The sequence below is a fragment of the Aspergillus ochraceoroseus genome (assembly GCF_002846915.1).
Source record: "Aspergillus ochraceoroseus IBT 24754 chromosome Unknown P175scaffold_10, whole genome shotgun sequence".
NCBI lineage: Eukaryota > Fungi > Ascomycota > Eurotiomycetes > Eurotiales > Aspergillaceae > Aspergillus > Aspergillus ochraceoroseus.
The window spans coordinates 200,063-227,710 of NW_024468485.1; the positions used below are offsets into that span (position 1 = coordinate 200,063).

Here is a 27,648-nt window from a genome sequence, read left to right on the forward strand (position 1 = left end):
TTGTGCTGTATTGTCTTCGACATGTGGATGGGGTTTAGTGCTTTATTAGGATTGATGGCAAGTTGACTAACGTTCCCCTATATTATATAGCCCTGGAAACCTCTAGATCATCTAGGACCCCAATAAGAAGTAATCTCCGTAGAAGTATGAATTTCCGTTCATGTCGTGAATTTATATACTTCGTCGTCGGGATGCAAACAAGACAAACAGTCCCTTTCGAGCTCCGAGATTCATGCTTGAATTGTCTCCCGGCTCAGTGTCTGTCCCATCATCCATCATTTCGTCTTCTCCTTCCAATTCTCGCATCCATTGTCCCTTTCAATAGGGCGTATTTGAATAGGATGCAGTAGGGACATTTTTGCGACCGATTATCGTCTGACTTTTGTTCCCCTCCCCGAACCGATGACTTGATTGCTCGAGAGCCGAGCCTGTCGCCCGTGTCGTTTAAGCCCTTCTGGGGCTGACTGGTTATACAAACATGTTTACATTCACTCCTCTCCTTGGTGCCCAATCCTCCTTCTCCAAGGCCTCTCAGTCCATCTTGGAACTGGATGGCGGAGTTAAAATCCTTGTGGATGTGGGCTGGGACGATGCCTTTGACCCCCTCGACCTGCTAGAGCTAGAGAAGTATGCGAATTCTTTCCTTCTCTTTGACTGGGCTTCGCCAGGACTGTAAAGAGTGTGCTGACGTTTTCCTTTTTTTTTTTTTTTCCCGGAAAAGACATATTCCTACTCTGTCGTTCATTCTTCTGACTCACGCGACCCCTTCGCATATCGGTGCCTTTGCGCATTGCTGCAAAACTTTCCCTCTTTTCACTCAGATACCCGTTTACGCCACAGGCCCTGTTATTGCACTCGGTCGCACCCTTCTCCAAGACTTATACGCGTCTGCACCGCTTGCAGCGACATTCCTGCCTAAAGCCTCGCTGTCGGAACCTGGTACCTCCACACCGGCCGCGTCTGCCGTATCTGTCCCAGAGACTGATGGAAGCGCCGACCCGAGTCATCCTGGGCGTATCTTATTACAACCTCCGACTGCCGAGGAGATCGCCAGATATTTCTCCTTGGTTCACCCATTGAAGTATTCACAGCCCCACCAACCTCTCCCATCTCCCTTCTCCCCACCACTAAACGGTCTCACACTCACTGCCTACAATGCTGGTCATACTGTGGGTGGAACAATATGGCATATTCAGCATGGTATGGAGTCGATAGTTTACGCTGTCGACTGGAATCAAGCTAGGGAAAGTGTTGTCGCAGGTGCGGCATGGTTCGGAGGGTCTGGTGCAAGTGGAACCGAAGTTATTGAGCAGCTGCGCAAACCTACAGCCCTGGTTTGTAGTACGCGTGGTGGTGATAAATTTGCCCTTCCGGGAGGAAGGAAGAAGCGCGATGACATGCTCCTAGACATGATCCGTAGCACTCTCGCTAAGGGGGGTACCGTTCTGATCCCGACAGATACAAGCGCCCGGGTTCTGGAACTAGCTTATGCGCTGGAGCATGCATGGCGTGATGCTGCTCGGGATGCTCAGGGTGATGATGTGCTGAAGAAAGGTGGTCTATACCTGGCTGGCCGAAAAGCTCACACAACTATGAGACTCGCTCGCAGCATGTTGGAATGGATGGACGAGAATATCGTGCGGGAGTTTGAAGCGGCTGAGGGTACAGACGCCACCGCTGGCCAGTCTCAATCCAATAATGAGGGACAGCGCCCTGCTCAGGGTAAAGCAGATGGTAAAGGAGTTGGACCTTTTACATTCAAGCACCTGAAGATCGTCGAGCGAAGGAATAAATTGGAAAAACTCCTTACAGACCCCACGCCCAAGGTTATTCTCGCCTCTGATTCGTCTTTAGACTGGGGGTTTGCAAAGGAATCCCTACGTCTGGTGGCGGATGGCCCGAACAACCTCCTCTTACTTACCGAACCACTTCACTACGAAAAACTCACTGAAAATCGCGAAGAACCTCTACGAAAGAGTCTCGGTAGTATGCTTTGGCAATGGTATGAAGAAAGGAAGGATGGTGTCGCTCTAGAGAAAGGATCAGATGGCGAAATGCTTGAACAAATCCACAGCGGTGGAAGAGAGCTGTCATGGACCGATGTGCAACGTGCGCCGCTCGAACCGGGCGAACAATTCCTCTATCAGCAATACCTTGCCACAAAGCGTCAGCTCCAGGATACTTCCCAAGCGAGAGGCCAAGAGAACCTCGATACTGCCGCCGACGCCCTCGACGACCGCTCCAGCTCTACGTCTGAAGATTCGGAGACTGAGCAACAAGGGCGAGTGTTGAATTTCTCTACCTCTTTAGCGCATTCAAATCGGAACAAGCTTGGGCTCAGTGACGAGGACCTTGGCGTTAACATTCTTCTACGGCGCAAAGGTGTGTATGATTACGATGTTCGCGGCAAAAAGGGCCGTGAGCGGATGTTCCCATATGTGGCACCAAGAAAGAAAGGTGACGAATACGGTGAATTCATTCGACCTGAAGAATACCTGCGAGCGGAGGAGCGAGAGGAGATCGACATGCAGCAGCGTAGATCAGAGTCCCAGACGAAGCTAGGTCAGAAACGGAGATGGGACGAGGCTGGTCCACATGGACGTCATCTCACTGGTGGCCCAACAAAACGACAACCCGGCCTGGACGGAGCAGATAGAAAAGACACCGACATGGTGGATGATATCAGTTTGGCCGACGATGGCGATGGCGCCGAAGCTGCGGCTTCATCGGCCGACGAGATGGAGGAGCAACCCTTTGAAGGTCCCGCGAAAGCAATTTATGAGAAGGCCGCGCTTACCATTAATGCTCGCCTCGCATTTGTGGACTTTACGGGATTACATGACAAGAGGAGTCTTGAGATGCTGATACCTCTTATCCAGCCAAGGAAATTGATTCTTGTAGGTGGGATGAAGGAGGAAACCACGGCATTGGCAGCAGAATGCCAGAAGCTTCTCGCTGCCAAGGCAGGTGTTGATGTCTCTGCTGCCACGGCATCCGTCATCTTCACTCCAGCCAACCGGGAGCTTATTGACGCGAGTGTCGACACGAATGCCTGGATGGTTAAGCTCAGCAACAACCTCGTACGACGTCTGAAATGGCAGCACGTCCGGACTCTCGGTGTAGTTACGCTGACGGGCCAATTGAAGGGGCCAGAACTGACCCTCCCGGAGGAAGCGACAACGGACCTGCCCAACAAGAAGCAAAAGGTAGCCGATGAAACCAGTGGTGAGCCTGAGGCCGAGTCCCAGGCCCCCGTTGAAACAAAACCAACCGTCGAGAAAGCTGATGCTTATCCCATTCTCGACATTCTCCCAGCTAACATGGCTTCTGGAACACGGTCTATGACCCGACCTCTCCACGTGGGTGATCTCCGCCTCGCGGATCTGCGCAAGCTTATGCAAGCTGCCGGCCATAAAGCCGAATTCCGTGGTGAAGGAACCCTCCTGATCGATGGCATGGTGGCTGTGCGCAAGTCTGGCACGGGAAGAATCGAGATCGAAGCTGCTGCTTACTCCGCCGTTCCCAATGCTGCGTTGGGCCATGGCGCAGGAAGTTTCCTTGCCGTGAAACGGAAAATCTATGAAGGTCTTGCTGTTGTAGCGGAGAATTAGCTACTTCGAACATCATCTCTTTTTTTTTTTTTTTTTCCCCCAATGAATGTCATATATAGGAACTACGAGGCAACTACGAGGCACCGCTGTATAGTGTATTTTTGTAACTGTTTACTACTATTGTCACGAGAGCTTTTGGCAAAAAAAACCAATCAATCAATCAATCAAATAACGATCCGACTTGATTCTAAACTCTATCTATCTGTCTATCTATCTATCCAAGCAGGTAAAAGATAGTTCGAGCATGAATAAACAATATAATACCGCAACCTCTTATTTATGGTCGCGCTCTTTGCTCGTGTGAATTGATGGTACCGTAATCTTGTGCAAATTGGTTGGTTGGAATCTCATGCAAGTGCTCATTTGTCCTTGGGCCCGTATATATGCTAGCATGCAACTGGATCAGTACTTCTCGCTCCGTATAGGGTAGGTAAGTATGTAACGTACCCTCGAGCCGCAACCCACCACCACACCAAGGCAAAGACGGCAATAAAGACACCGACGCAGATGGCGTAATTCCTGAACGAAAAACAAAAAAAAAAAAAAAAAAAAAAAAAAATTAGAATCCACAAAGACACAGACAGAAACCAGGGGGGTTGCGAGAAAAGAACCAAAAAAAAAAAAGGGGGGGGGGAAAGTAAGAGATACTGACATATTCGAAGCAGTTACGGGGAGCTGGGGAGGGAAGAACAGCACCGTGCTAATGAAGAGCACCCAGGTAATGGAGATCCAGTTGATCCAGGTGCCCCATTTCCCTAACGTAAAGGGACCCTCGACGAAGTCGACTTGATGCCTGTAGAGCTGGTGGGCTAGAATCACGGCGATGTAGGAGAGGTCCAGAGCGGGAGCGGTGATGCTGAAGATTGCGGTGGCAGTTTCGGTGGATCCGATTGCGATGCAGTTGAGACAGATGCTGAAGAAGACGACGAACCAGACTGCATTCACGGGGGTTTGAGTGTACGGGTTGATTTTGGAAAGGGAGCTGTGAGTGATGGGGTTAGCTCTCTTCGTTGTTTCTCTCTCTTTTGCGGTCCAGGAAGGCGTGGGTTATAGGGGGCCTGTACGAGGAGAATGGAAGTGCTTCGTCCCGGGAGAATGCGTATGCCATCCGTGTATCGGCTAGCATGGCGGAGCAGCCGGTGAAGAGCTGGACGAGGACTGCGAACCCCCACATCACCATCCCTCCCGTTTTCCCTCCAGCGTTCAGGAAGATCTGTGCTGCCGGGAGGCCGGTGGGAGTGTTCAGGATGTCTTCGAAGTCGGTAAGGCAGAAGCACATTGAGACTGTCAGGAGCCAGCCGAGTGCTCCAGAAACAACAACGGCGGTTTGGATCGCCCGCGGGCCCAACGTTGCAGCGTCGTGGGTTTCCTCTGACATGCTGATTGGGGTGGTGGTGAGCGCGTTTGAACTCAGACTTGGAAGAGAGGGCGTTGTTGCAAACTTACTGTGTCGTTCCGTCGTAGTCTGTCATTGTCCATGCCACCGAGATAAACCCAAGAAGGAATGAAAAGAGCTTGGAACCCCATCTGGACCCATCCGTGACATGAGTAAACACCCAGCTGGCGGGTTGCTTGTCAGGAGTGTTATACAAGAGGATGACACAGATGCAGATCGTCGCAGTGACTGGAAATGGTAAGACAGATTCTCAAGATAGTTAATAATCTGGGTTTAACAACATACTGTTGATGGGAGCAAACCAAATAATGATACGGTGTAGCGACTTTGTTGTCATTGAGCATATGATGCCAAAGAAAATTAGCAACCCGATTGACAGCACTACCGTATCCCACGCGGTTCTAGCGGAGCCCTGTTAGCAGGACACAAGCCGAAACACCTATACATATACATTGAGATAACTTACGGAGAATACGAATATCTCCCATTTGTCAGTTGGGAATTCATACTAGCCCCAGCAAGCAGCATCTGGCTGACAGTGTAGGCAACACTGGATACTCCAGCAGTCTGCCCGAGGAGATTACACCAGCCCTGGATCCAGGAGAAGATCGGGACCTGGTCCTCAGGAACAACGTACTTGGTGACAAAATACATCCCTCCCGCCGTGGGGTAGGCAGAGACCAGCTCGGCCACAGAACTGCCGATACAAAGGGCCATGATCGAACCCAGGAACCAGCACCAGACCGCAGTCGCGGGTCCTCCTGCAGCCAAGGGAGCTCCAAAGGTCGCGGGGACGGAACCCAGTACCCCCAGAATAGATATCGCGTACGATATAGTAGACCATTTAGAGAACTCTCGTCTTAGTTCCTGCACCATGTTAAGAGCGCTGTATACACACTACTCGGGTAGGCGGGAGAACTGTGTACCTGTCTATAGCCGATGCGGGCTAGAAGAAGCTCATCGTCATTGGGTATAGTAGTCATGGTGGTTTTCCGAGTCAATAAATATGGTGACAATCGGTACTTGCTCAACCAAGAGTGTCTGTCTTATCTAGGTACTACTGTGGGTGGGCACACGGGAGGTGTATATGTATCCGCTCGTGTTTTCAATTTGGACCACTTCACAAAGCAGCAAAAAAAAAAAAAAAGACATTTGTCCCTCGACAGACACCACAGGAGGCAAGCATTGTGAAAAAGGAGTCAGGAGAAGAAGAGATTGCAAGAACCATGCAGCTCGCTAAAAAGAAAAGGAGTCTTGCTGGGATACCTGGACGAAAGGGACCGGAGATATGTAAATCCGGGGATTTGTTGTGTAGTTGCGGGTGAGGTGGTCAGTTAGAGAGAAAGCAGTCAAGTCGAATCAACTCGTGCTTCGACGTTGATTCTTGCTTTCTATCTAGTAATGGCCCGGCTGTGACTCATTAATTTCCCCGTCGTGATTGATTTTCCCCTCCTTTTTTCTTCTCTTCAGTACCTATGAAGCAGCAGCAGCAGCAGCATGGCGGACCAGACCCTCTACAGATCCCCCGCCCAGGGACCCGTCCCTGGTGAAGACCCTTCAAATCCCAATCGAATGCACCCCCAGGCTCCTTATACAGCTCCCTCTGTTCCTGATTATCCTCCTGGTCCTTCCCCCCCTCAGCCCGGGGCCGCCTTCTACGGTACGCCCGCCGCCGCCTATGGATCTCCTCCCCCCGCACCACAGCAGCCTCTACAGGCACCGGCACAATTCGCATACAATACCAGCCCACAATCTGGAATGGGTGCCCCTGTTGACCCAATGATGGCGGGATTGACGTCCCAGATGAGTGGACTGGGGATAATGGGAGGAGATGGAGGCGCGCGGACATCGAAGAAAAAGCACCGCCATGCGCACCACGATATTGGTGGAGCTACCGCGGCCCCCCCGCAACAGTTTCCTGGTGGCCTTTCGGATCCCATGCAGCAACAATCGTCGCAGTTTCTGAATACTGGGTTGAATCAAGCTCCTCGCCCTCTTTCACCCGGGGTGGGGGCTCCAGGCATGGTGCCACAACCAAGCGCTCCTGGGGCTCCTGTAGAACCAGGTCATGGTACAGTTCCTACGCAAGGCAGAATTGATCCGGAGCAAATCCCCAGTATCCCAAGATCCCGCGATATACCAGCACAGTACTATTTCAACCATGTCTATCCCACAATGGAACGTCACCTAGCGCCCCCCGCGGCTGTTCCTTTCGTGGCTCACGATCAGGGCAATTCATCCCCGAAATATGCTCGGCTCACGCTGAACAACATTCCTTCCAATTCCGACTTCCTTACCTCCACTGGCCTTCCCCTGGGAATGATCCTACAACCATTAGCCCGTCTTGACCCTGGAGAGCAACCGATCCCCGTCCTCGATTTTGGAGATGCAGGGCCTCCTCGTTGCCGCCGATGCCGGACGTATATCAATCCTTTCATGACATTCCGATCGGGCGGGAATAAGTTTGTTTGCAACATGTGCACATTTCCCAACGATGTGCCCCCCGAGTACTTCTCCCCCCTCGATCCTTCGGGGTCACGGATCGACCGCATGCAGCGCCCAGAGCTCATGATGGGAACCGTCGAGTTCTTGGTTCCGAAGGATTATTGGAATAAAGAGCCAGTTGGTCTCCGATGGCTGTTTCTGATCGACGTCACCCAAGAATCAATTCATAGAGGGTTTTTGAAGGGAGTGTGTAAAGGCATTATGCAGGCTCTCTACGAGACTGAGCCGTCCGATGGCGAAAAGGAGACAACACCGGCTCGGCGCATACCTGAAGGATCGAAGATTGGCATTGTCACCTATGATCGAGAGATCCAGTTTTATAACCTCAGCGTGCGTACCCTCTTTAACTCTTGCTACCTCGGTATGGTAGGGTACAGTTCTGACGGGTCTTTAGGCACAACTCGAGCGAGCCCAGATGATGGTGATGACTGATTTACAAGAGCCATTTGTTCCCCTCAGTGATGGCTTATTTGTTGACCCCTATGAGTCTAAGTATGGAATCCTTTAGTCTGCCCTTTTTGTTCAGGGGTTGAACTCAGCTTGCTAACGCAGCTTTGAAGGGATGTGATCACCTCTCTCCTGGACCAGATCCCCTCGATATTCTCTCGGGTCAAGACTCCTGAACCCGCTCTTCTGCCCGCTTTGAATGCAGCCTTGTCCGCCTTGCAGCCTACCGGCGGTAAAGTCATTGGCGCAATTTCTTCCCTACCAAATTGGGGTCCTGGGGCACTCTCCCTAAGGGATGACCCCAAAGCTCATGGAACAGATGCGGAGAGGAAACTCTTTACCACCGAGAATACTGCATGGAGAGAAACGGCGGGCAAGTTGGCTGAGGCTGGCATTGGTGTTGATATGTTCATTGCGGCCCCGAGCGGAACTTATATGGATGTTGCTACCATCGGTGAGTCGCTCGTTCTTCTTTGCTATCCGAGCATTTTCCTCTTTTAACACACGTCGCAGGCCATGTTGCCGAAGTCACTGGTGGCGAAACCTTCTTCTACCCGAATTTCCATGCTCCAAGGGACATCCGAAAGCTTTCAGAGGAACTAGCGCATGCAGTCACCCGCGAAACAGGTTACCAAGCCTTGATGAAGGTCCGTTGCTCGAACGGATTGCAAGTATCCGCATACCACGGAAACTTTGTGCAACACGCATTCGGAGCAGACCTTGAAATCGGCGCAATTGATGCTGACAAAGCACTTGGGGTCATTTTCAGCTATGATGGCAAGCTTGACACCAAGCTGGATGCCCATTTCCAAGCCGCGTTGTTGTATACTTCAGCCAACGGGCAGCGTCGGGTTCGCTGCATCAACACGGTCGCAGCCGTCAATGAGGGTGGTTTAGAGACTATGAAATTCATCGACCAGGATGCGGTTGTGAGTATAATTGCTAAAGAAGGTATGCTCTGGGCGCGCGGTTTTTCTTTGGGAGGGAAATCTACTAACAATACGGTTTATTATTAGCGGCTGCGAAAACTGTCGATAAAAACCTCAAAGATATTCGAGCTCATATCACCGAAAAGACTGTGGATATCTTTAGTGGATATCGTAAGATCTTCTCCGGGTCGCACCCGCCAGGCCAACTTGTCCTACCTGAGAATCTCAAGGAGTTCTCCATGTTTATGCTGGGCATGATCAAATCACGAGCATTCAAAGGTATAGATAGTCCCACGACAACCTTGGTTGACTTGCCACTAATTGACCTTTGCTTTGTAGGTGGCCAGGAAGCATCGGACCGACGGATCCATGACATGAGGATGCTCCGATCCATCGGTTGCACAGAGTTATCCCTCTATTTGTATCCTCGCATCGTTCCTATTCACAATATGCAGCCAGAGGACGGGTTTCCCAATGAACAAGGCCAGTTACAAGTTCCTCCCTCGCTTCGTGCCAGCTTCTCCAAGATTGAGGAGGGTGGGGTATACCTGGTAGACGATGGGCAGCAATGTCTCTTGTGGCTGCATGCGCAGGTATCTCCTAATCTGTTAGAGGACCTGTTTGGCCCCGGACATGCGTCACTACAAGGGTTGAGCCCTCAAACTTCATCCATCCCTGTATTAGAGACGCATCTGAACGCGCAAGTGCGTAATTTGCTTCAGTACTTCTCTACAATTCGAGGGTCGAAGGCGGTCACCATTCAGTTGGCTCGACAGGGACTTGACGGTGCGGAGTATGAATTCGCACGCTTACTGGTCGAAGACCGCAACAACGAGGCGCAGAGTTATGTGGACTGGCTCGTCCACCTCCACCGTCAGATCAATATGGAGTTAGCGGGCCGTCGTAAACGTGAGGATGCTTCTGTGGAGGGGACATTATCGAGCTTGTCTGGGCTACGGGCACCTTATTGGTAACGGAGAGATTTCTTTTCAGCAATATTTTACTTTTCATCTCTTTCTTTCTGTCTTTCCTTTTTTTTTTCTTTTTTCTTTTTTCTTTTTTTTTTTTTGCCTCTCACTTACAGTGTATTTTGGGATCTCTTTGATCAGAGAATTATTCAATATACCACACACTTGTTTTGAGTTTCACAACCTGCTTTGTTAAGATCGATAAAGAGTCCCAACAAAGCACCAAGACACATTTTTCTCACCTCTTCGGTCTAGAACCCATCACAGAACCAGGCACCAGAATAGAGTACACACTAGCCCTGGGGGATCGTCGATGGCGCCCCTTCCATGACCCATCTTCTCCAAGACCAGAAACAGTGGCCGAACATACCCCATTTGGATAGGGGACGAGCAACAAACTGAACAGGTTCCAGGGGAAAAAGTTTGATTTCGGCTTTTTTCAGTGGGGACCTCCGCTCTGGAGTCTGGACAAAGATTTCTTTTAATAAAAATCTGCATAGGTTCGAGATTTCTCCAAGTGACATCACATCTCCACCGGGGCATCTCCACCGGGGGAGAGAATCTTGCCCGGCAAAGTCGTTTGTCGCCGCCCGACAAGGGAACGGTACTTGTGGATTTGGCTGAGAAACATCCTCCCCCGCGAATCAGTGGGTTCGGGGGTTCGGGTGGGCTTCGGAATTTTCGAGTTCTTTTTGTACGCTGGTGCCGGAGAATCGTAAACCATGGAACATGTCGACATTTTGCCTTTGTCGGAACCAGATATTGGGGGGACGGAGTGGTCAGATTGCCACGCATGTGTGCAGAGTGTGGCAGTTATTGCCACGCGAATTCAGGGGTACTCCCGCATTGTTCCACCACAAATCTCTCTTACTGACACGGCAGGGGAATGACTGACAAGACAGCAAAACACAATGAATCTGAAAGCGGAGGTATGTGCCAAAGGCTAGACCAAGAGGCTGTCAGTACACCGTGCTGGCCTTGTTTTGTGGCCAATGGTGCGTGAAGTGGTTGATAGCTTTCACCAACCGCCCCTTTGACTACAGCGAGTTCGATGGCCAAGTGCCTTTTGCTCCCAAGCCTCTAGATTACTCCATGGACCCTGTGCCTGTTTGATCTTGCACATATCCCAATAGTTGGGGAGCGTTGAGTGTCAGGCACACACCTCTGCAACTAGGTTCCGCCAGGGGCCCTTGAACCCACCCAAGTTTATCTTCTTTTTGGTTTCTGGATACCATGTGGGGTGCCATATTGATTCTTGGTTCGGAATCCTTTTTTGCCATCGCAAAGCCTCTTTTTCAGCCGAAGATAGTTTCCGACCCAGCCGTCAGACCAGGGATCTCAGATATATAAACCCCCTCGACTCCTGTCCTGTCATCGGTTTCTTTCCTCTTCTCTATCAATCACATTCTCTTGATCAAAAGACATTCTTTCAGTCATTCTTTTGACTTGTCAATCTTTTTTCAGTCCTCGGACTAGTCTTTCTTTCTTTTCATTTTTTTTTTTTACACACACTCACTTCAAAAGACTTTCATTCTTTTGAAACAGTCTTTTTTTGTCGATTTTACGCAGTCTTTTTTCAATCAAAGAACACTTTCATTTCAATCCCTTGTCTGTCAAAATGATGTTCTCCAAGGCTTTCGTTGCTGCTACCCTGGCTACTCTTGCCACCGCACTCCCCCAGCCTGCCTTCGTCCGCCGCGACAACAACACCAGCTCCGGCACCGGCAGTGTCACCATCGTCAACAGCATGGATATCCCCGTCTACGCGTGGTCTGTCACTGATAGAGTCAGTGAAATGCAGACCCTTTCTGCGGGCGGTGGATCCTACACTGAGTCCTGGCAACACAACTCTAACGGCGGCGGCGTTTCCATCAAGCTGTCCACCACCGAGGACCAGTCCGATGTTCTCCAGTTCGAGTACACCGAGTCTGGTGAAACTATCTACTGGGATATGTCCTGTATCGATATGAACCGCGTTGACTCCACCTTCACCAAGTACGGATTCAGCGTGGCTCCCTCCGCGACTGGCGCCAACTGCCCCTCTGTCTCTTGCGGTGCTGGAGACTCTGCCTGCGCTGAGGCCTACCTCCAGCCCAAGGATGACCATGCCACCCACGGCTGCCCTGTTGACACGACCTTCACTCTCAACCTGGGCGCCTAAATCATCCTTCCATGATAGCAACGTTTTTCTTTTCTCTCTCGCGTCTCTTTTTACCACGTCTTTTTTTCTTTTTTCCTTTTTTTTTTTTTACGACTCATGCTATGGAAATTGGAGTTACGGCCTAGAAAATTAAGGGGCATTATTAGACTTGAGGCAGATCTTTTTCTGTCATGGATTGCATCTACGCTTTTTTTTTTTTATCTGGACGGGATTGATTTTGTTTTTGATTGAATATGGCTGTTTACTCCTGGTTTGAGTACCACCAGTCCAATCTTTATATATATATATATATATACTGAGATCATGTATCTAGTGATGTAATCACACAGAACACGAATCAAGGTTGTGATCTAGCAAGACAACTTCTTACCTTCCTCTTGTAATTCGCCAAGTCAAGTCCCCCTTCCTCCCTGTACGGAGGCTTACAACTAACTAACATCTCACGTCAAGAGACGGCCGCATTCAGAACGTGACCCAGAACCACCCGAACCAAGTTTGCTTTTGCTCTGTTCATCGTCGAGTCCAGACCCGTATCCCCCCCCCCCCCGCAACACCAACCAACAGCCACAGTGGATTCCCCCCGGGCCCCCCGCGCAACCATCATTGATGCATTCGGAAATCGGAATGAACGAAGGGGGGGATGGCCGATGGCATGGCAGTGGGGAGTGTCTACAAGCCCAGAGCAGAGCAGAGCAGAGCAGAGCAGAGCAGAGAAAACCAGTGAACACCAACGTAGAGATCTTACCTAATGTACGAGTATACTCCGTAGTCTGCTCTGCAATCGGTAGTTAGTTATACAGGGTTGACCTTTTGATTTGTGGACTGGCACGTCATCATGCGCGTAGACTCAGCTAGTTAGTTATCATACCCTAGGTAGGACCTAGGTTAGGGTTGGATGGATGTTTCTTGTTTGCCATGGTTCCGAAATTGTCTTCGTTCTAGACTCGACTCGACTCGACTCGACATCGATTCTTAATCCTGTGACTGGAACTAGTTAACTAACTAAACTATTCACTCTGTATTCTTAGTGCAGATTGTTTTGCACTACATATCTCTAGAAAGGGTTCCATAGTCCATACGATATCGGATAACGCAGGTCGCAGGATAGTACTGTACTAGTACTAGTAGTACTAACATTCTTTAGGGTTAGGGCTCTGGTTAGGGTTAGGCGGAAACAAAGTTACATAACGCTTCCGCAGCATCCGAAATCCATATCAGACTAACTATCAGTTTAGGTAGAAATAGAATTAATATTAATGGGCTTGTCTCGGGCTATTTCCGGATCATTCGCTTCACCTTCCCCTCGTGCCCTATCCTATCCTGTCCTATAGGTATCTAGGTATCTACTATCTACCCTAGGTATATTCATGGCAGACGTGGATCACTACTATTGGCTGATTTCCTCACGTCCTGACACAAATTATAACTCCCTACTACTAACGAACAAGTTACCTAGTAGGAGAGTCTACATACAGCATACTAGTCAAAATGTCAAGTATATTTTAGTGTAGACAGATATCAAAACAGACGGATAAACCTCATCACAGATCGTCAACGCGTATACTCCATGGAGTCCATAAATATAAATACAAGCTAATAATGAAATATAGATCTGCGCGAAGACAGCCAGCCATTCCCTTTTTGTGTGTGTGGTATACGGTACTCCGTGTGCTATATACCCCTATATTCATGCCACGCTAGTTTCCATGTAGAGATTGCTCTCTTTCATTGGATGCAGGATAACCAACCAGATCATGCCTCCAATATCTCCAGAGCACACAAGAACCAGACAAGGCTCTCTCGAAACACGATAAAGACAGCAGAATGATAGATCATATAAGAAAGAAAGGTAGAGACGCGAAATAAAATGGACCTCAGGTGATGAGGAAATCCATGTTCATCTCCTGAATGATCTTCTCCCAGTCCCAGCTCTCCTCCGTCTTCGTGTCCATAACCTCCCATACGCGCTCGACCACCTTGAAGGCCGGTTCGATATTGCGGAGATTGGAGTAGGCCTTGAGGGCCTCGAATCCCTTGTGGATCCGCTCCCGCTGCCGGGGCAAGAATGCAGAGCACCCGAGCAGGAACAACGGCATCAGAACAATACTGAAGGCGCCCGAGTCTTGTGGTAGTTGATCCAGGTACTCCAATCCATCGTCCACCACTTGAGCGATCTTGTCACTTGGTCGCGACGGTCGGATGGTGCGGTAGAGGTAAACCCAGGTCGACTGTCGGTACAACTGCGCGAGGGACCAGTTCGGGGTGTTGGGAGGGTGAGAGGTTTCCCACGTCCGAATGGCCGAGTCGATCGAAACCGCATCGCTGAGGATCTGGTAGTCGACCGCGGGCTCGTACCCCTCGTCGAATCGTTGTCGGATGCGATCCCGCAGCCGAGTCACATCCGAAATATAGTTAAACAACCCGTCAAACACGCCCAAGAACATGCCCGCCTGCGCGTGCGGCACGAAATCCGGCAGCCGTAATTCTCCATGGAGCAGCGCCGGTCGCCGATCCAGCGACGTGATCGAGTTTGAAACATCGTGGTACTGGAAGAACTCCACGATGAACTGGCGGAACTTTTCGTTGCGCGGTTTCTGGGTCACGAGCAGATATCTTGCGGCGTCCATGTGCGGTCGGTACTCGCCCTTGGTTTCTCCTTCGCAGATCGTATTCAAACTGAGAGCAATCGTGGACGCGATGATCGGGTCCTCCACCAACAGCTCGGGCTCTTCCCCTGGTTGGCTACTCGACGAGGCAGTGATATTGTCCTTTAGATCTCGGATCGCTCGGTGGAAGTGGTAGTATTTTCGCTCCTTCACCCTTGGCTCCGGATCTAATACTGACAAGTGGGAACCCGACAGACACATCAGCGAATGCATCAAACCTCGGTGCTGAGTAGCCATGGGCAGAAGGATTTCTTTGAAGGGATTGGAGTCATCGTTGATGAGGGTCAAGACCCGACTGAAGCCGTAGACGAAATGGTCGAGTAACCGTCGGTCGATATCCGTTTCGATGCCATCGATTAACAGGGGCAGAGAACGGGTGATGATGGATTGGCTTCTTGCTGCTGGAGGGAAATGAACATGTTAGTGTGAGAAGCGGGAGGGGAAAAAAAAAAAAAAAAAAAAAAAAAAAAAAAAAAAAAAAAGATTATATATATATACATACCATCTTCAAGTTTCTGCTTCCCACTCCGCCAAATTTCCTTGGGAGGATATCCTTCACAGACAACAGCGTTCTTCTGGCAATTCAAACATCTAGGGGCTAGACGTTAGTTTTTTTTCTTTTTTTTGCGCGCGACCGTAGTAGCGGATGGCCATAGAACCCCCGGGAAATCCACCACTTACGAAGGCTTGGTTTCGTCACATTTCTTCTTGCGCCGCCTACAGGTGATACAGCCGGTTTTTGAGCGACCCTTGGTGATCTTGACCTGTCCTCCTGGTATGGGCAGCGGATGTTTGCGTGGACGACCACGTTTCCGTGGGACATTGACGGGAGTTGCCGTGGAATCCGCAGTATTAGTCGAGGTCGTCGCATGGGTCCCAGTCTCCACTCCCACCGGTTTGATACTCTGGAGATCGTCGGTGTCGTCCAGTTCCTCTACTTTGGGCGCTACATCAACCATGGACGCATCGGGCTCTGGCGAAGCGATCACGTTGAATCGGTAAGTTTTGGACGAACCGATCGTGGGATTTGGGAAGGGTTGGGAAGCGTCATGGATTCTAACGCCCACCTCGCCTGGAGGTGAACTGTCGGAGGGGCCATCCGCATCCCAGGATCCGGGGGAGTCGTTAGAAGCATCGTCGGTACTCTCACTGGCCCGGTGGGAAAGGGAGTCGTCCATCAACGGGCAGTCGGAAAAGGCTGAGAGTGAAGATGGTCGACGGTCGGCAGGCTGTGAATGCGACAAGTAGCCATGGGGATGATTCCTGTCGAGGTCTGAAGAGGGGGGTAATTTTTGCATGGACAACATTTAGACCCTCTCTGGGGTCAAGATAGCTTAGCCTGGGAGGGAGAGAAAGAAAACGAGGAAGAGGAGAGGAGAAGAGAGGAGAAGAGAGGAGAAGAGAGGAGAAGAGAGGAGAAGAGAGGAAGAGAGGAAGAGAGGAAGAGAGGAAGAGAGGAAGAGAGGAAGAGGGGCTAAAAGATGGAGCAAGGATTGAGGGGAAGAGCGAGAAATCGAGACATGATGATGATGTTCCTGAGTGGGGGACTTTGGTTGTATTAGAGGGGAAAGTGGCGGAAGTGGAGTATCAAGCAAGATATTCAGACGAGAAGAATGAAAATGAATAATCCCAATCCTTTTTTCGATAAGTTATTGACCCTCAGCAGGGTATATAGTTACTCTAGATGCATGCGTGATGACGGATGATCCTCGTTGTCTTGGGTATAACCGCTGGGGAATTTCCCCCAGACCGTCCAGAATGAAATCTGAAATCCATTATTATACCTATACTCTATTCAAAAGGTTCTAACCAGTTGAAAAAAAATTGAGATTCTCCACCCCAGTCTACCCCAGAACATAAACACCATTTCATGACAGTCTTATGTATTACATGCATATTAGGATGACACGGCTCACGCTCAGCTGGACTACCTACTACCCCCACGCTACTTTACCAACTACCTACATACCTGTAACGACTCCATACTCCGTCCTATTCTTGTATTCCAACTCCACTGCCTGCACAGTAGTAACCCTAATTTGGATTGTGTATTGATGTCCGAGCGGGTTACCAAGTGGGGAAAGCCGCAGATGTGCAGGCGAATTCAACAAACAGAGAAGTTAGAACACACTCAGTTGGACAACCTAATTAATTAGGGAGTAGCTCCCTGTTAGTCCGCGTACTTGGAGGGCAATGATGATACTACCGAAGAAGGTTCTTTTATGTGAATGACATGTAGATCCTGAGGATGTTCCCGTCCAAGGTATCCCCAGTCGAACCCTATCCATTCAAGGAAATTCGTTCACCTGCTTATTGTTAAGTGCAATGCGGAGTTGACAGGGTATTTCCTCTTGACCACCGACCTCGTGTTGGTCGGTCTTACAGTGATGGTGTGATGCAGCTGAGACAGCGAATGGGCCATACATAGCGGGAAAACTCTTCAGTGAGTTAGTGGAGGATCGGTCTCTCAGTGGCTTCACTACACCATCTGATTTGTCTCTCTCTGCCTTTTATTTTCCACCCGGTATTTTAAAATGTATTCTACTACTACTACTACCAACTTGCAGGATTGTAACTTTGACCCTCTGGAATCCACTTGTTGCCCGACTCGAGTGATTTCCTGCATGGGCTGATCGTATTCTGGTTCTCCACTGGGAGCTAGGATAGTGTCGCAACTTTCGGGCGACGATGCGAGGAAAATCGCTAAGGATAGCTTTACTTGGCTCTGCTTCTATTGTCCCTTCCCCGGTTGAGTCCCAACGCCGTATACATACGTTCGTTAGGTAGCTAGGTACCCAAGTACTCCATATAGTTACTGTGTATGCAAGACTAACAGTTGGACTGCTCTGTTCGACCCACTCACCTTAGCTGACCAGTGATGAGGTCTCCGGTTACAGGCAGTCGTGGCTTCGAGCTCTCCCTTGAAAATTGCATGTCACCAACGCACTACCACCCTACCTAGGTGCTTTCCAATAAGGTTGTCTGGTCTCGCCTGGCTAACGGCACCTCTCCTATTAGTCGGGGAAAAAAAAAAAAAAAAAAAAAAGACCCATCACGAAGCCAGGTCCGTCCCCGGGTTTCGACGGGTTGGGGAATTCGAAACGTGCTGCGTCGCCATTCCCCCCCCCCCATGCTTTCCTTCCAGTGCAGAGTCCTTCGAGGACGTAAGGAGCGAGGATGGTTGAAGCAATGTTACTCCTGACAGCCCAGAGTCCGGGGTAGGAATCCGACGACCAGAATGGCAGAAAACAAGGAGGCCGTCTTGACACTGCAGAGTGCACACCGTAGAACTAACTGCACGGAAACCCCAAAGGTGATTCATTCACACCTTGGTACCCTCCAAGAAAGGCAGGATTTGCAGATGACCTCCGGCAAAAACAGAACATGATTATTGCCGCCTCGCAAAGATTCACGTCAGACCGTAGATTCCGGTGCTCTGCCATACACTCTAGCCAGCTAGTGGTTGGCCTTCCAATCAAAAGGCCTTGGTAGTGCGAGCTATGTTGCTTTGCCTTGCAGCTGTTTATCCAAATCATAAGAAATTATGACATAACTATGCTTACAAATATCCGAGGCCAGACTGCATAACACAGATGAGACAGAGGGCCTACCCCCTGTCAGGGCATGGCATGGACAGAGAGTAATGAGAGCGAGCCATCGTAGAGTGAAAGAACCCCGGATCCATCTAGATACAGCCTCATCCGTCATCATGGTCCGGTGGTTTCCCTATAAATGGCGCATCTCGCCTACAAGGTCAGATGTCTCCGAGCCGGGGACGGATCCGGGTACGGGGCGGCGGGATCTACGCGCGCGCGTGCTTCTCCTCCCTGCCGTGGTCAACATCTAGGGTCATTGCGATGTGAACGAGGATGATGCGTTTGCTTGTCGTGCTGAGGAGGCGACCACGTCTGCGGATCATGATCGTGATCGTGATAGTGAGACTGAGATACTTAGGGTTCTGGGGACTTGAACAATGGCGATTGCTTTGATGCTCGTGAGATGTACTGGGAGGGGGGTGTTAGGTCGAGGGGCGAGAAAGAGGAGGGGGAGAAAGGTAGGGTAGGGTAGGCGTGAGGGGTGATTAGGGTTGTTGGTCATCTCTCTCTCTTTCTTTCTTTCTTTCTTTATGAAGATAATTATAGTAGATAAGAAGAAGATAATAGTTCAGCAATGAAGATAATAGTTCAGCAATGCCTTCATTCACTACCTATACTAGATCATATCGAATAACCACCAATGCATACATACCGAAGGGAAAAGTACAAGTACTCGGAAACAGACCCACCCATACGTACAGCAATGCTCCTCTTGTAAACGCCAAACCTGTCCAATCAGATCAAATCAGATAGTACGAAAGAAGGAAGAGAAGTAGAAGGAAGGGAAGTACAAGTCGTGAGGTGAGGCACGGACACCATTCTGAGCCACAAAGAAAAAGAAAAAAGAAAAGAAAACAAAAAAGAAAAAAAAAAGAAAAAAAAAAGAAAAAAAAAAAAAAAAAAAAGGCTAAAGTCAGATGCATGAATGAGAAAGTCTGAAGAAGACTATGCGGTAAACACCCGATCTAATTGACGAAGTGCACGCAGGTCCTCGCCGCCACATCCGATCTTGTCGTTGGGAATATCCCGGGGTCCTTCAGCAGCACGACCTGCGCCCGGGCCAGCCGGTGCAGAGATCGAGGGCAGGGCGCCTATGGGCGGACCACTCATCAGCGACGTGATACCGGGCACAATACTGGCCGCGTTGGTGTCGAGGGAGGGCTTGGAGGCCGCGTTGGGAGGCGGGATTTGCATAGACCCCGGCGGAGGGGCTTGGTTGAGAACCCGCGGACTGCGCGAGACCGAGGGGAGTCCATTGGGATGGGGACTGGGATGCGGTTGGGTGCGCGGAGACGTGCGGCGCAGGTCCCCAATGGCAGTTGTGTATTCCGGAGGGCTTCGGAGGAGAAGTTCCTGGTCTGCGACCCCGCGCGGGGACCGACCGGCAAGCAATGCCAGCGGAGGCTGTTGTAAGGCGACTGCTGGGTGGGAGGGAGGAATGGCGCTCTCGACCGGGTGCACGGGTCGTTCATAGGCCGCGGTTAATCCCGGTGGTTGTTGTGGGGGCGGTGGCAGGGCGTGATGTGGTGGGGGCGGGGGTGGGGGTGGTGGTGGTGGCGGAGGAGGAGGATGATGATGATGATGATGAGGAGCATACGCGAGTTGGGCGTTGGCGGGAGCAACGTAGGCCGGATAGTGAATCGACACAGTAGGCGGGGTCCCCAGAGGGGTGGGCGGCCACGGATAGGAAGCTGCATAGGAGTGTGGGTGAGTTGCACCAGAGCGCGCGTAGGGGGCCATGGGATGAGGGGGCGGCGGCGGCGGCGGCGGCGGCGGAATCGCGTACGGTGCGCCGGCCATGGGACCGCGCGTAACCACCGGCAGGTTCTGCTGGTCGTTGACCGTGGATTCGGGATAGAGACCCTTTTGAGGCCGTACATGACGCAACGCGGGATCGGTGGATGGCTGTTGCAGGTTGGCGGCGGCGGGATGGGAGCGGGAGTAATAGCTAATCAAGTGGAGGTGTTGGCCCGTGGAGGTGGTGATGCTAAAGGACTGCTTCATCAGGCCGTCCGGCTTATATCGATAGCCGTCGGGGCCTTCATCAGGGCCATCGGGTCGGTCATCGTCACTCCCTCGTCCACTCTCTGGGGTTTTCCCGGCTCGGGCCATGGAGGCGGATTGCGACACGCTGGTACCCCCTCGTTTGCCCTCCATTTCGCGATAAGTCAGGAAACTCCCCGAGACCCGACTGGCGCTCCAAGATTTGCCATCCGTCCATCGTCGCATGCCGGCTTCTCGTTCATCCCAGACGAACACGGACCCGGATTGAATGAGTTGGCGTTCTTTTTCGGAGAGTCGTCGCTGGACGCGAGGCAGGAGACCGATGCGACATGCTTCAAAGAGGATGATAGCGTCCGCGGGGGTGCGGACGTGACCGTGATACGTCTCCATCCACCGTCGGTGATCTTGGTATGATCCCGAAATGACTGAAGGTTTGAGAGCCACGACCGGCGATTTGGGGGAACGAAAAGATTAAAAGTGTTTAAATTTGGGGTTTTTAGGGGGGAATTTTTTGGGGGGTTAAAAACAGGGTGAGTGGGGAGTTTATTTATTGGAATTTTCCTGCCGGTGGACAGAGAGAGGAATGATCCTTGGTCGTAGAGAGGAGATTGCCTAAAAGAGGGAATTTCGGATCAGGACGGCAGAGAGCCGAAGCTGAGTCAGGAGAAGTCCGTGTTGTGTAAGGGTGGAATAAGGAGGAAGTTGGAGTACAGAGAAGAAGAGAGGAAAAAAGAAGAGAGAGAGAGAGAGAGAGAGAGGAAGGAGAGAGAGAGAAAGAAGAGAGAGAGAGAGAGAGAGAGAGGGGGAGGGGAAGATAGGAGACAATCAGGTGAGGAGTAAGGGGACAGAGCTGCAGGGAGAAGTGGATAGGAGAATTAAGAATGCAGACCTTGGAATAAAGTTTGAATTGGGAAGTAGAAGAGGAGGAAAGAAAAGTAAAAAAAAGACAGCGTAAGAAAAGAGTAAGAAAGCAAAGAAAGCAAAGAAAGAAAAGAAAGAGAGTTACCAAGAGTTGCCAAGTTTGGGGAGAGCGAAACAAAGTCAGCGCCATTAAAGTCCGACCCCACTAATTGGATATTTATTTACTGTTTTATATTTAAGTCGATTTATTTATTTAGAAATAGAAAGGAAATCAAATCGAGAAATCAAGAGAAGAAATAGAAGAAATCAAATCAAAGAAATCGAACAGAAAGAATAGACAGAATAGACAGAAGAGAAAGAAGAGAAAGAAGAGAAAGAATAGAAAGAAAATAGACAAATCTTGAATATAAATACCAACCTAAAATGGATTAGTCGTCACTTTCTGAAGCTTAAGCTTAATCCAACACGAGGAACCTTAAGCTCGCTTAGAAACTCATCTCCACCTCTTTTTTATGCAAAGGATACCTGGATAAGCCACTGTGGCAAACTCGTATTCAACCTTGGGAGAAATATTAAACGACTGGTCTTTTTCTTGAGAATCATATAGGTCAGAATCCATATAATATTATATTATATTATAATTATTATATTATATGATTCTCATCATGATTCTCATCCTGATGAGATATAACCCATATTTAATATTCCAGAGTAAGTATATAGGTCAAAGCGTAACTTACACGTAAAGACCCCGAGCTAAAGCCAAGGCTTAGCTTTAATCTAAATGAATCCATTGCTTTGTATTACCGTATCGGTACGGTAATCTGGATTCGAAGAATAGGCTTAACACCAGTAAGGTTGATTGACTGACCTAGAATAATAATAATAATAATACCTACTCCGTACCTAGGTATAATAAAACAGCTGCAGTAAGACACTATTAACCTCCACCAGTTCTCTAGACTCTTCGTCTAACTATTTCTTTCTCTGGATGTAAATTACCTCTTAGAAATTGGTCGGAGCAATCCCCTCGATTATGCCCCGAGACTTGCGCCTTTTTTGTTTTTTGTTTTTTTTTTTTTTATTTTTTTTTATTATCGGATCCACTGTGGAGATTCCCCTAGGGCCTACTCACTAGGCTACTTACGTACCAAGTACAGAGTGTACAAGAGAATAACCTCGGCAGACTTTACTAGGCCATCTCGATCGAAATAACCCAATTTAGGGAACCGAGATTTTCTAGTCGATAACAGGAGATAATATAATTAACAATCTGCTCGTCCAAAATACCGCGGAAACGCAACAATATCCCGCACACTCGACACCCCCGTCAAGTAGCCCAGGAACCGATCAAACCCCAGGCCAAACCCCCCGTGCGGCGCCGTCCCCCAGCGTCGGAGATCCACATACCACTGTAAATGCGCCAGATCTTCCCCGGGAAGAAGATGAGGATATACCACCCCGTTTGGCGAAACGGACTCCCGCTTGATGAGCCCGTGCTCGCGCATGTTCTGGATCAGATTCGGGAGACGGTGCTCGCGCAGCGACCCGCCCGCCACTTCGCTGACTTCGGGGAGGAGAAGATCGAAACACGCGACCGTTTCGCCGACCGACCGGCGGTTCTCGGCGGAAGGAGCCATGTAGAACGGTTTCAGAGCGGTCGGGTAGTCCGTGACGAAGACCGGCTGGCCGTCGTTGATCACGTCCACAATGTACCGCTCATGCTCGAGTTGCAGCCCGCCCGACCAGCTCGGAGCGTATTCAAACGATGTCTTGTCTTGCGCAACGGCCTCTTGGAGGAGAGTGATCGCCTCGGTATACGTGAGGCGCCGCCATCGGGGCCCGTTCATGAGATCTAGCCAGCGCTGCCGGAGGTCGAGGTCGGGCGGCGTTTCCTGTGTAGCAGTGGATGGTGATGACTCCGGATTGCTTTCGCGTTGGATGGAGAAGAGTTCTTGCGCTGCTGCGGTGTCGTAGAGTCGGCGCGTGACGTCTCGGAGGAGGTACTCAACAAGACCCGTGAGGCCGTCCAAGTCAGAGAGGAAATTGACCTCAGCCTCCAGCATATAAAATTCGCTCAGATGCCGAGGAGTGTCGCTCTTCTCGGCCCGGAACATAGGGGAGAGAGTCCAAACATTGCCGAGCTCCGCGGCGTAAGCCTCGAGATGGAGTTGCGAAGATACGGTTAGGTACTTGGGAGCCTTAAAGAAGTGGTCGTCCTCGTCTGCTTTCGGTTCCGTCGCGAGGGCTTCACGCGGAACAACGGCAAATGTCTCCCCGGCCCCCTCACAGTCTGACGATGTAATCAGCGGCGGCTGGACCTGTACGAATCCTCCGCTTGGGACGCTGCGAAAGGTATTTCCAAGTTGGTACAGACATTCGGAGCGGAAGCGCGCGAGGAGGGCATTAAACGGCGTGCGAAACCGTAGGTGAGGAATCTGGCGGAGGAATTCGGGAGTTTGATATTTTTTCTGAATGGGATATGTCTGCGTTAACAATGAGTTAGTTAGTACATACACTCTTTCCTATATAATAAATACCCCCCCCCCCCCCCCCCGGGAAAAAAAAAAAATTGACCTCGGCGTCGCTTTCACCCAAGACATTCACAGCCGTCGTCTGCAGCTCATGGGTCTGCTCCTTTCCAGCTGGACAGGCCTTCCAGATCCCCGATATCTCTACCGCCGTTCCGGTGGACAAACTATATAGCAACATTGATTAGAACGAGCCCGCGGACACGGCCTACACGACGTACTCGGCTGCCTGCGCAGGGCTCAAAATCGCCTGCACAGATTGAACGGTGGATCCATCGGAAATCTCAGCAAAAGCGAAGCGTTTCTGCTTTCTGACCGAACGAACAAACCCGCGTAGTTGAATTTCCTGCTCTTCCAGACTGCAAGGCTTCTGTTGGCTCCTCTGGAGGATTTGCGCGCACAGGAGAGTGGTGGGAGTGGAGGTCGATGTCGCTGCGGGCTTATGGTTCAGTCTGGCGAAGGACGTGGCGAAGGTTCGCCGCCATGTCTGCATTTCTTAATCGAAGAACTGCGGACTCAGCCCAAAAATCGAGGAGTTGCTGGACGCACTATGAAAGTTGCGATTTGATGATGATGGGGAAAAAAAACAAACAATTCACGGCCGATCGGACGGATGATTCAGCGTCTCATCCCGACCCACTTATACTTACTTACAGTGAGTCTGTCATCTCTACAGATGTTCTCGAAAATGAGTAGCTTAGAGATATATAATTGAATTGACCAACTACAGTACATAACATTAATCAAAAGAGGATCGTGCCAATTTTAATCCTTCCAAAGAAAAAGGAGGAGAGTGTGTCACGTCAGATGAAAATAGACGAACAAATTACCCAGATCGTTGTTGGTACACCTTGCGTTCTTCCTCAATCATTTCAATCGCATCTACAAGTTCCCCGTTCGCAGCTGCAGCGTACACAGCCATCCGATGGATCCCGCCGTCTTGTTCGCTTCCGTATCCGAGCTGAGTTAATGATGAGATGCATTCATCAATCGCTTGTTGGCTTGCCGACGTCGACGATTCCGCAGGAATCTGTCTGGAGCGCTCTGCTTCTTCCTCATGCGGGCCCGCACTTGGATATTGCGGGGCTAGATCAGACAGCTGATGGAACGAGGATCGGTGGCGGGGACCGAATGAGCCCATTTGTGAACCATTTCGGAGAGATTGTCGTTCAGTAGCCCGTCTTCTTAGAGGCGGTATTTCAGGCATAGAAGGATCGACATTTCTTCGGGATGGATGCCCTGATCTCACAGTTGCCGCACGACGACCATTAAAACGGTGATGAGGATGAGGATGAGGATGAGGGTGAGGGTGAGGGTGAGGATGACGGTGAGGGTGAGGGTGGGGAATGTAAGGAGGGGGAGAGGGCCGGTGTGCGCCAGCTTCAATCTGGGCTCCTCTTGACGGGTTTGAAAGGCGCTCCAAGGGTTCATCATGATTATCTTGAGGAAAGGACCCAGGGAGGTTTTGAGATGAAACATTGTTCCCCGAAACAGTGCCATCTGGTCTTTCTCCCGTGGCTGCCGCGACTGGGAGGGTTGGGATTATAGTAGCTGGCCCTGTAGTAGACGGTCCAGCAAGCATCTGGGCATCCTGTTGAGAGACAGGTGGGAACCGTCTCTCTGTTTGGGCCAGATCCGGAAGGAGGTCAGATACAGCGCTGCTCCTCTTCGGCTGCCGTGCCTCCTGCGGTACCAGTGAAGGGTAAAGCATATTGAACCTTTCTGTGTCACTCGACGAAGTTGCTTCGGCTGCGATATTAACTGGCGATGGCCCGCTGTTCACATAGACAGGGTATTGGCTGTTTTGCGTTTGCTGAGTTGCTCCCAAACGAGCATCAGATCTTTCGACACGGTTGTCGTTTACTAATGTTGCGACGGGGGTATGATCAACGTATTCAAGATTGATCGAATGTCCATCTATAAGCATTCCCTGCAATTCATTCAATGCTGCTGTCGCCATTTGAGTTGATGGGAAGCTGACGTAACCAAACCCAGCATGCTGGCCAGACCTGGAGTCTAGAGGTAGGTGGACCTGCGCCGTGTAGCCTTTCAAGGCGAAAACATCCCGAATCACTTCATCAGTCACCCCAAATCCAACATTCCCGATGAATAATGAGTTTGGCAATGGGCCAGAAGCTTGATCGGTGCTCAACGGCGCGGTGGGCGAACTGGCCGTAGATGAAACGGGAACAGCGACAGAATCAGTAGTGCTTCCAAAACGAGGGATATGAGGCCAAGAATGTCTCGGCGGGCCATGTAAATTATGGCCGGGATGGTTCCAGAAGTTCGGGGGAGGGGGGTGCATTGGGTGCCTGGGTCGGTGGTGTGGAGGAGCTGGATGAGAGCCCCAAGCGGGAAGGGCCCGCGGAGGAGGGAAAAACGGTTGTCGTGGTGGAAAAGTGGGAGGATGAGAAAAGAAATCGAAGTCAACGGGCGTGGAGTATTGAAATCGCCGACGTGCGTTCGGCTCCTGGGGGGCTCGAGGCTGTTGGTATTCGGTAGCCTCCACGGTTTCGCCCTGAGACGGAGCTGGGGGTGGAATGGGCCACGAACCGCCAACTTCATTTTGGAACGATGAGCGTCCTTGGGGCGGAGCCTGGGGGTGGGTGTACGTTTCACTGCGAGATTCTGTGGGAACAGGGCTCACGGGTTGGGTTTCATAGTCTCCGGTTGCAGTCGAGGAAGCCCCTTGTGGATTGTTAGACACATCTGTTGGAAAATATCCTGTATAAGACAAATTTGAAGGGAATGCCTTACTCTGGCCTCCAAGCAGACCATTCTGGAGTCCATCTTCAAACGCTGTAAGCAATGCGTGTCCCATGTCGCCAAGTTGCGCACCCATCGTTTGCAGCCCACGAACGGCCATAGAGGGATCCGGGTGGTCCTCCTCTCGTCTCCAGCTTGGCAGGGAAACAAGAGAGTCCGAGATAGCTTTAACGTGGCCTTCAACAAGCGCGAAAGCACTCCCCACGGAAGATGTAATATTGGCAGGAAGAGCTGCCTGGGCATTCTGCAAGTGCCTGTCAAGCTCTGGGATTCTAGATTTTACCCCGGAGCCGATCAGCTCCGCTGCTTTGATCAAATTCCGCATGGCAGAAGTGAAAGCCTCGTTGGCTTGTTGATACTGATCAGCAGTGGCCTCTGCTCGTGCTGTCGTGGAGGACGCTGTGCTCTCTGCGGTGGTGTTCTCCGGTGAATGTTGCGAATGTTCGATCATCTTGGCCATCTCTTCTTCAAATGCTGATAGAAAAGACTCGGATGACTCATTATTTGCGGTCTGGTCCTGCTCATTCTCAAGAGTTGGCTCCTCTTTGACGTCGACGTAGGAGCTTCGCTTGGTGGTAGACCCCGTCGTTTCTACATCCGCGGCTGGTGCATTCTCAACGGAAATGCGATTCTCTGTCTGCTGGCACTCATACTGCTGCCACAGAGAGATGACAGATTTTGATCTGGAGATATCAAACAAGTGTACAGGGGTAGGAAAGTTGGGGTCGGCGGAAACCGTCGGAGGCTCTTGTAGACGTTGAGAAAGCTCGAGAGACGACCCGACCTGGTATTCGCCATCAGTTTAACCACGATACAAAAAGAGTTCGAGATAAATGGGCAAATACAGTTATGATATCACCATCATCCTCATCTAGATAACTCAGGCGCGCCCGGGGGTGCACCCGCGCCATGCTGTCGTAATCAGCAGCAGATAACTGTACGAGGCCATTTCGCCGATGGGGGTTCGGTCCCATAGAATGAAGAGCATCATAGACGTAAGAGTCCGAGAGTCCCTCTGGAATGAGCTGTGAGGGAGGATCTCCGTGAAGATCTTTGATCAGAAACGGCTTGAGCATTGTTGACGATATAATGGCGGGTCCACCAGTGCACTTGCTGAAGCTAGTAGCTAGAGGAAGAGCTCAACCAGGAACCAAAAAAGGAGTCGTCACAACACAAACAGAGATGATGTTGATGAAAAATGATGTTG

The 27,648-nt window shown here is 50.6% G+C and overlaps 8 protein-coding genes across 8 annotated transcripts; 3 read left to right on the forward strand and 5 right to left on the reverse strand.

The window, feature by feature from the left end:
- The first annotated feature begins 269 nt into the window (after positions 1-269).
- On the forward strand, positions 270-3,716 carry P175DRAFT_0486915 (cleavage polyadenylation factor subunit CFT2). The gene is made up of 2 exons (XM_040895649.1): positions 270-627; positions 722-3,716. The coding sequence occupies exons 1-2, from the start codon at positions 479-481 to the stop codon at positions 3,609-3,611; spliced, it is 3,039 nt and encodes a 1,012-aa protein (XP_040748827.1). The 5' UTR covers positions 270-478; the 3' UTR covers positions 3,612-3,716.
- A 172-nt stretch (positions 3,717-3,888) lies between these two features.
- Positions 3,889-5,990, reverse strand: P175DRAFT_0445710 (amino acid permease; the record flags this gene model as incomplete). Its single annotated transcript, XM_040894298.1, has 8 exons — positions 3,889-3,997; positions 4,059-4,130; positions 4,264-4,593; positions 4,676-4,990; positions 5,058-5,235; positions 5,293-5,408; positions 5,474-5,874; positions 5,934-5,990. The coding sequence occupies 8 exons, from the start codon at positions 5,988-5,990 to the stop codon at positions 3,889-3,891; spliced, it is 1,578 nt and encodes a 525-aa protein (XP_040748828.1).
- A 382-nt stretch (positions 5,991-6,372) lies between these two features.
- On the forward strand, positions 6,373-9,965 carry P175DRAFT_0504732 (Sec23/Sec24 family protein). The gene is made up of 6 exons (XM_040897939.1): positions 6,373-7,842; positions 7,907-8,004; positions 8,073-8,413; positions 8,473-8,910; positions 8,976-9,167; positions 9,228-9,965. The coding sequence occupies exons 1-6, from the start codon at positions 6,505-6,507 to the stop codon at positions 9,860-9,862; spliced, it is 3,042 nt and encodes a 1,013-aa protein (XP_040748829.1). The 5' UTR covers positions 6,373-6,504; the 3' UTR covers positions 9,863-9,965.
- A 1,509-nt stretch (positions 9,966-11,474) lies between these two features.
- Positions 11,475-12,017, forward strand: P175DRAFT_0445869 (putative extracellular thaumatin domain protein; the record flags this gene model as incomplete). Its single annotated transcript, XM_040894310.1, has 1 exon — positions 11,475-12,017. One exon carries the CDS (start codon positions 11,475-11,477, stop codon positions 12,015-12,017), a length of 543 nt encoding a protein of 180 aa, XP_040748830.1.
- A 1,874-nt stretch (positions 12,018-13,891) lies between these two features.
- P175DRAFT_0512182 (Zn(II)2Cys6 transcription factor) lies at positions 13,892-15,861 on the reverse strand (the record flags this gene model as incomplete). The annotated part of the gene is made up of 3 exons (XM_040898644.1): positions 13,892-15,084; positions 15,186-15,274; positions 15,365-15,861. The coding sequence occupies 3 exons, from the start codon at positions 15,859-15,861 to the stop codon at positions 13,892-13,894; spliced, it is 1,779 nt and encodes a 592-aa protein (XP_040748831.1).
- A 3,363-nt stretch (positions 15,862-19,224) lies between these two features.
- On the reverse strand, positions 19,225-20,673 carry P175DRAFT_0445700 (camp independent regulatory protein; the record flags this gene model as incomplete). The annotated part of the gene is made up of 1 exon (XM_040894297.1): positions 19,225-20,673. One exon carries the CDS (start codon positions 20,671-20,673, stop codon positions 19,225-19,227), a length of 1,449 nt encoding a protein of 482 aa, XP_040748832.1.
- A 1,523-nt stretch (positions 20,674-22,196) lies between these two features.
- On the reverse strand, positions 22,197-24,266 carry P175DRAFT_0504736 (asparagine--tRNA ligase SLM5). Its single transcript, XM_040897940.1, has 3 exons — positions 23,897-24,266; positions 23,722-23,842; positions 22,197-23,630 (listed from the first exon to the last, which is right to left on the reverse strand). Exons 1-3 carry the CDS (start codon positions 24,166-24,168, stop codon positions 22,410-22,412), a joined length of 1,614 nt encoding a protein of 537 aa, XP_040748833.1. The 5' UTR covers positions 24,169-24,266; the 3' UTR covers positions 22,197-22,409.
- Positions 24,267-24,501: 235 nt separating this feature from the next.
- On the reverse strand, positions 24,502-27,517 carry P175DRAFT_0445878 (uncharacterized protein; the record flags this gene model as incomplete). The annotated part of the gene is made up of 4 exons (XM_040894311.1): positions 24,502-25,418; positions 25,506-25,987; positions 26,201-27,225; positions 27,287-27,517. 4 exons carry the CDS (start codon positions 27,515-27,517, stop codon positions 24,502-24,504), a joined length of 2,655 nt encoding a protein of 884 aa, XP_040748834.1.
- Positions 27,518-27,648: the final 131 nt, after the last annotated feature.

What these genes read in the sequence shown, in the direction of transcription:
- P175DRAFT_0486915 (XM_040895649.1), top strand. Translation starts at nt 479, where the DNA reads ATGTTTACATTCACTCCTCTCCTTGGTGCCCAATCCTCCTTCTCCAAG. An exon ending in GACCTGCTAGAGCTAGAGAA is followed by an intron (nt 628 to 721) that starts GTATGCGAATTC and finishes TTCCCGGAAAAG; the next exon opens with ACATATTCCTACTCTGTCGT.
- P175DRAFT_0504736 (XM_040897940.1), bottom strand. Translation starts at nt 24,168, where the DNA reads ATGCAGACATGGCGGCGAACCTTCGCCACGTCCTTCGCCAGACTGAAC. An exon ending in AGCCCTGCGCAGGCAGCCGA is followed by an intron (nt 23,843 to 23,896) that starts GTACGTCGTGTA and finishes GTTGCTATATAG; the next exon opens with TTTGTCCACCGGAACGGCGG. An exon ending in TGGGTGAAAGCGACGCCGAG is followed by an intron (nt 23,631 to 23,721) that starts GTCAATTTTTTT and finishes TTGTTAACGCAG; the next exon opens with ACATATCCCATTCAGAAAAA.
- P175DRAFT_0504732 (XM_040897939.1), top strand. Translation starts at nt 6,505, where the DNA reads ATGGCGGACCAGACCCTCTACAGATCCCCCGCCCAGGGACCCGTCCCT. An exon ending in TATGGATGTTGCTACCATCG is followed by an intron (nt 8,414 to 8,472) that starts GTGAGTCGCTCG and finishes CACACGTCGCAG; the next exon opens with GCCATGTTGCCGAAGTCACT. An exon ending in GAGTATAATTGCTAAAGAAG is followed by an intron (nt 8,911 to 8,975) that starts GTATGCTCTGGG and finishes GTTTATTATTAG; the next exon opens with CGGCTGCGAAAACTGTCGAT.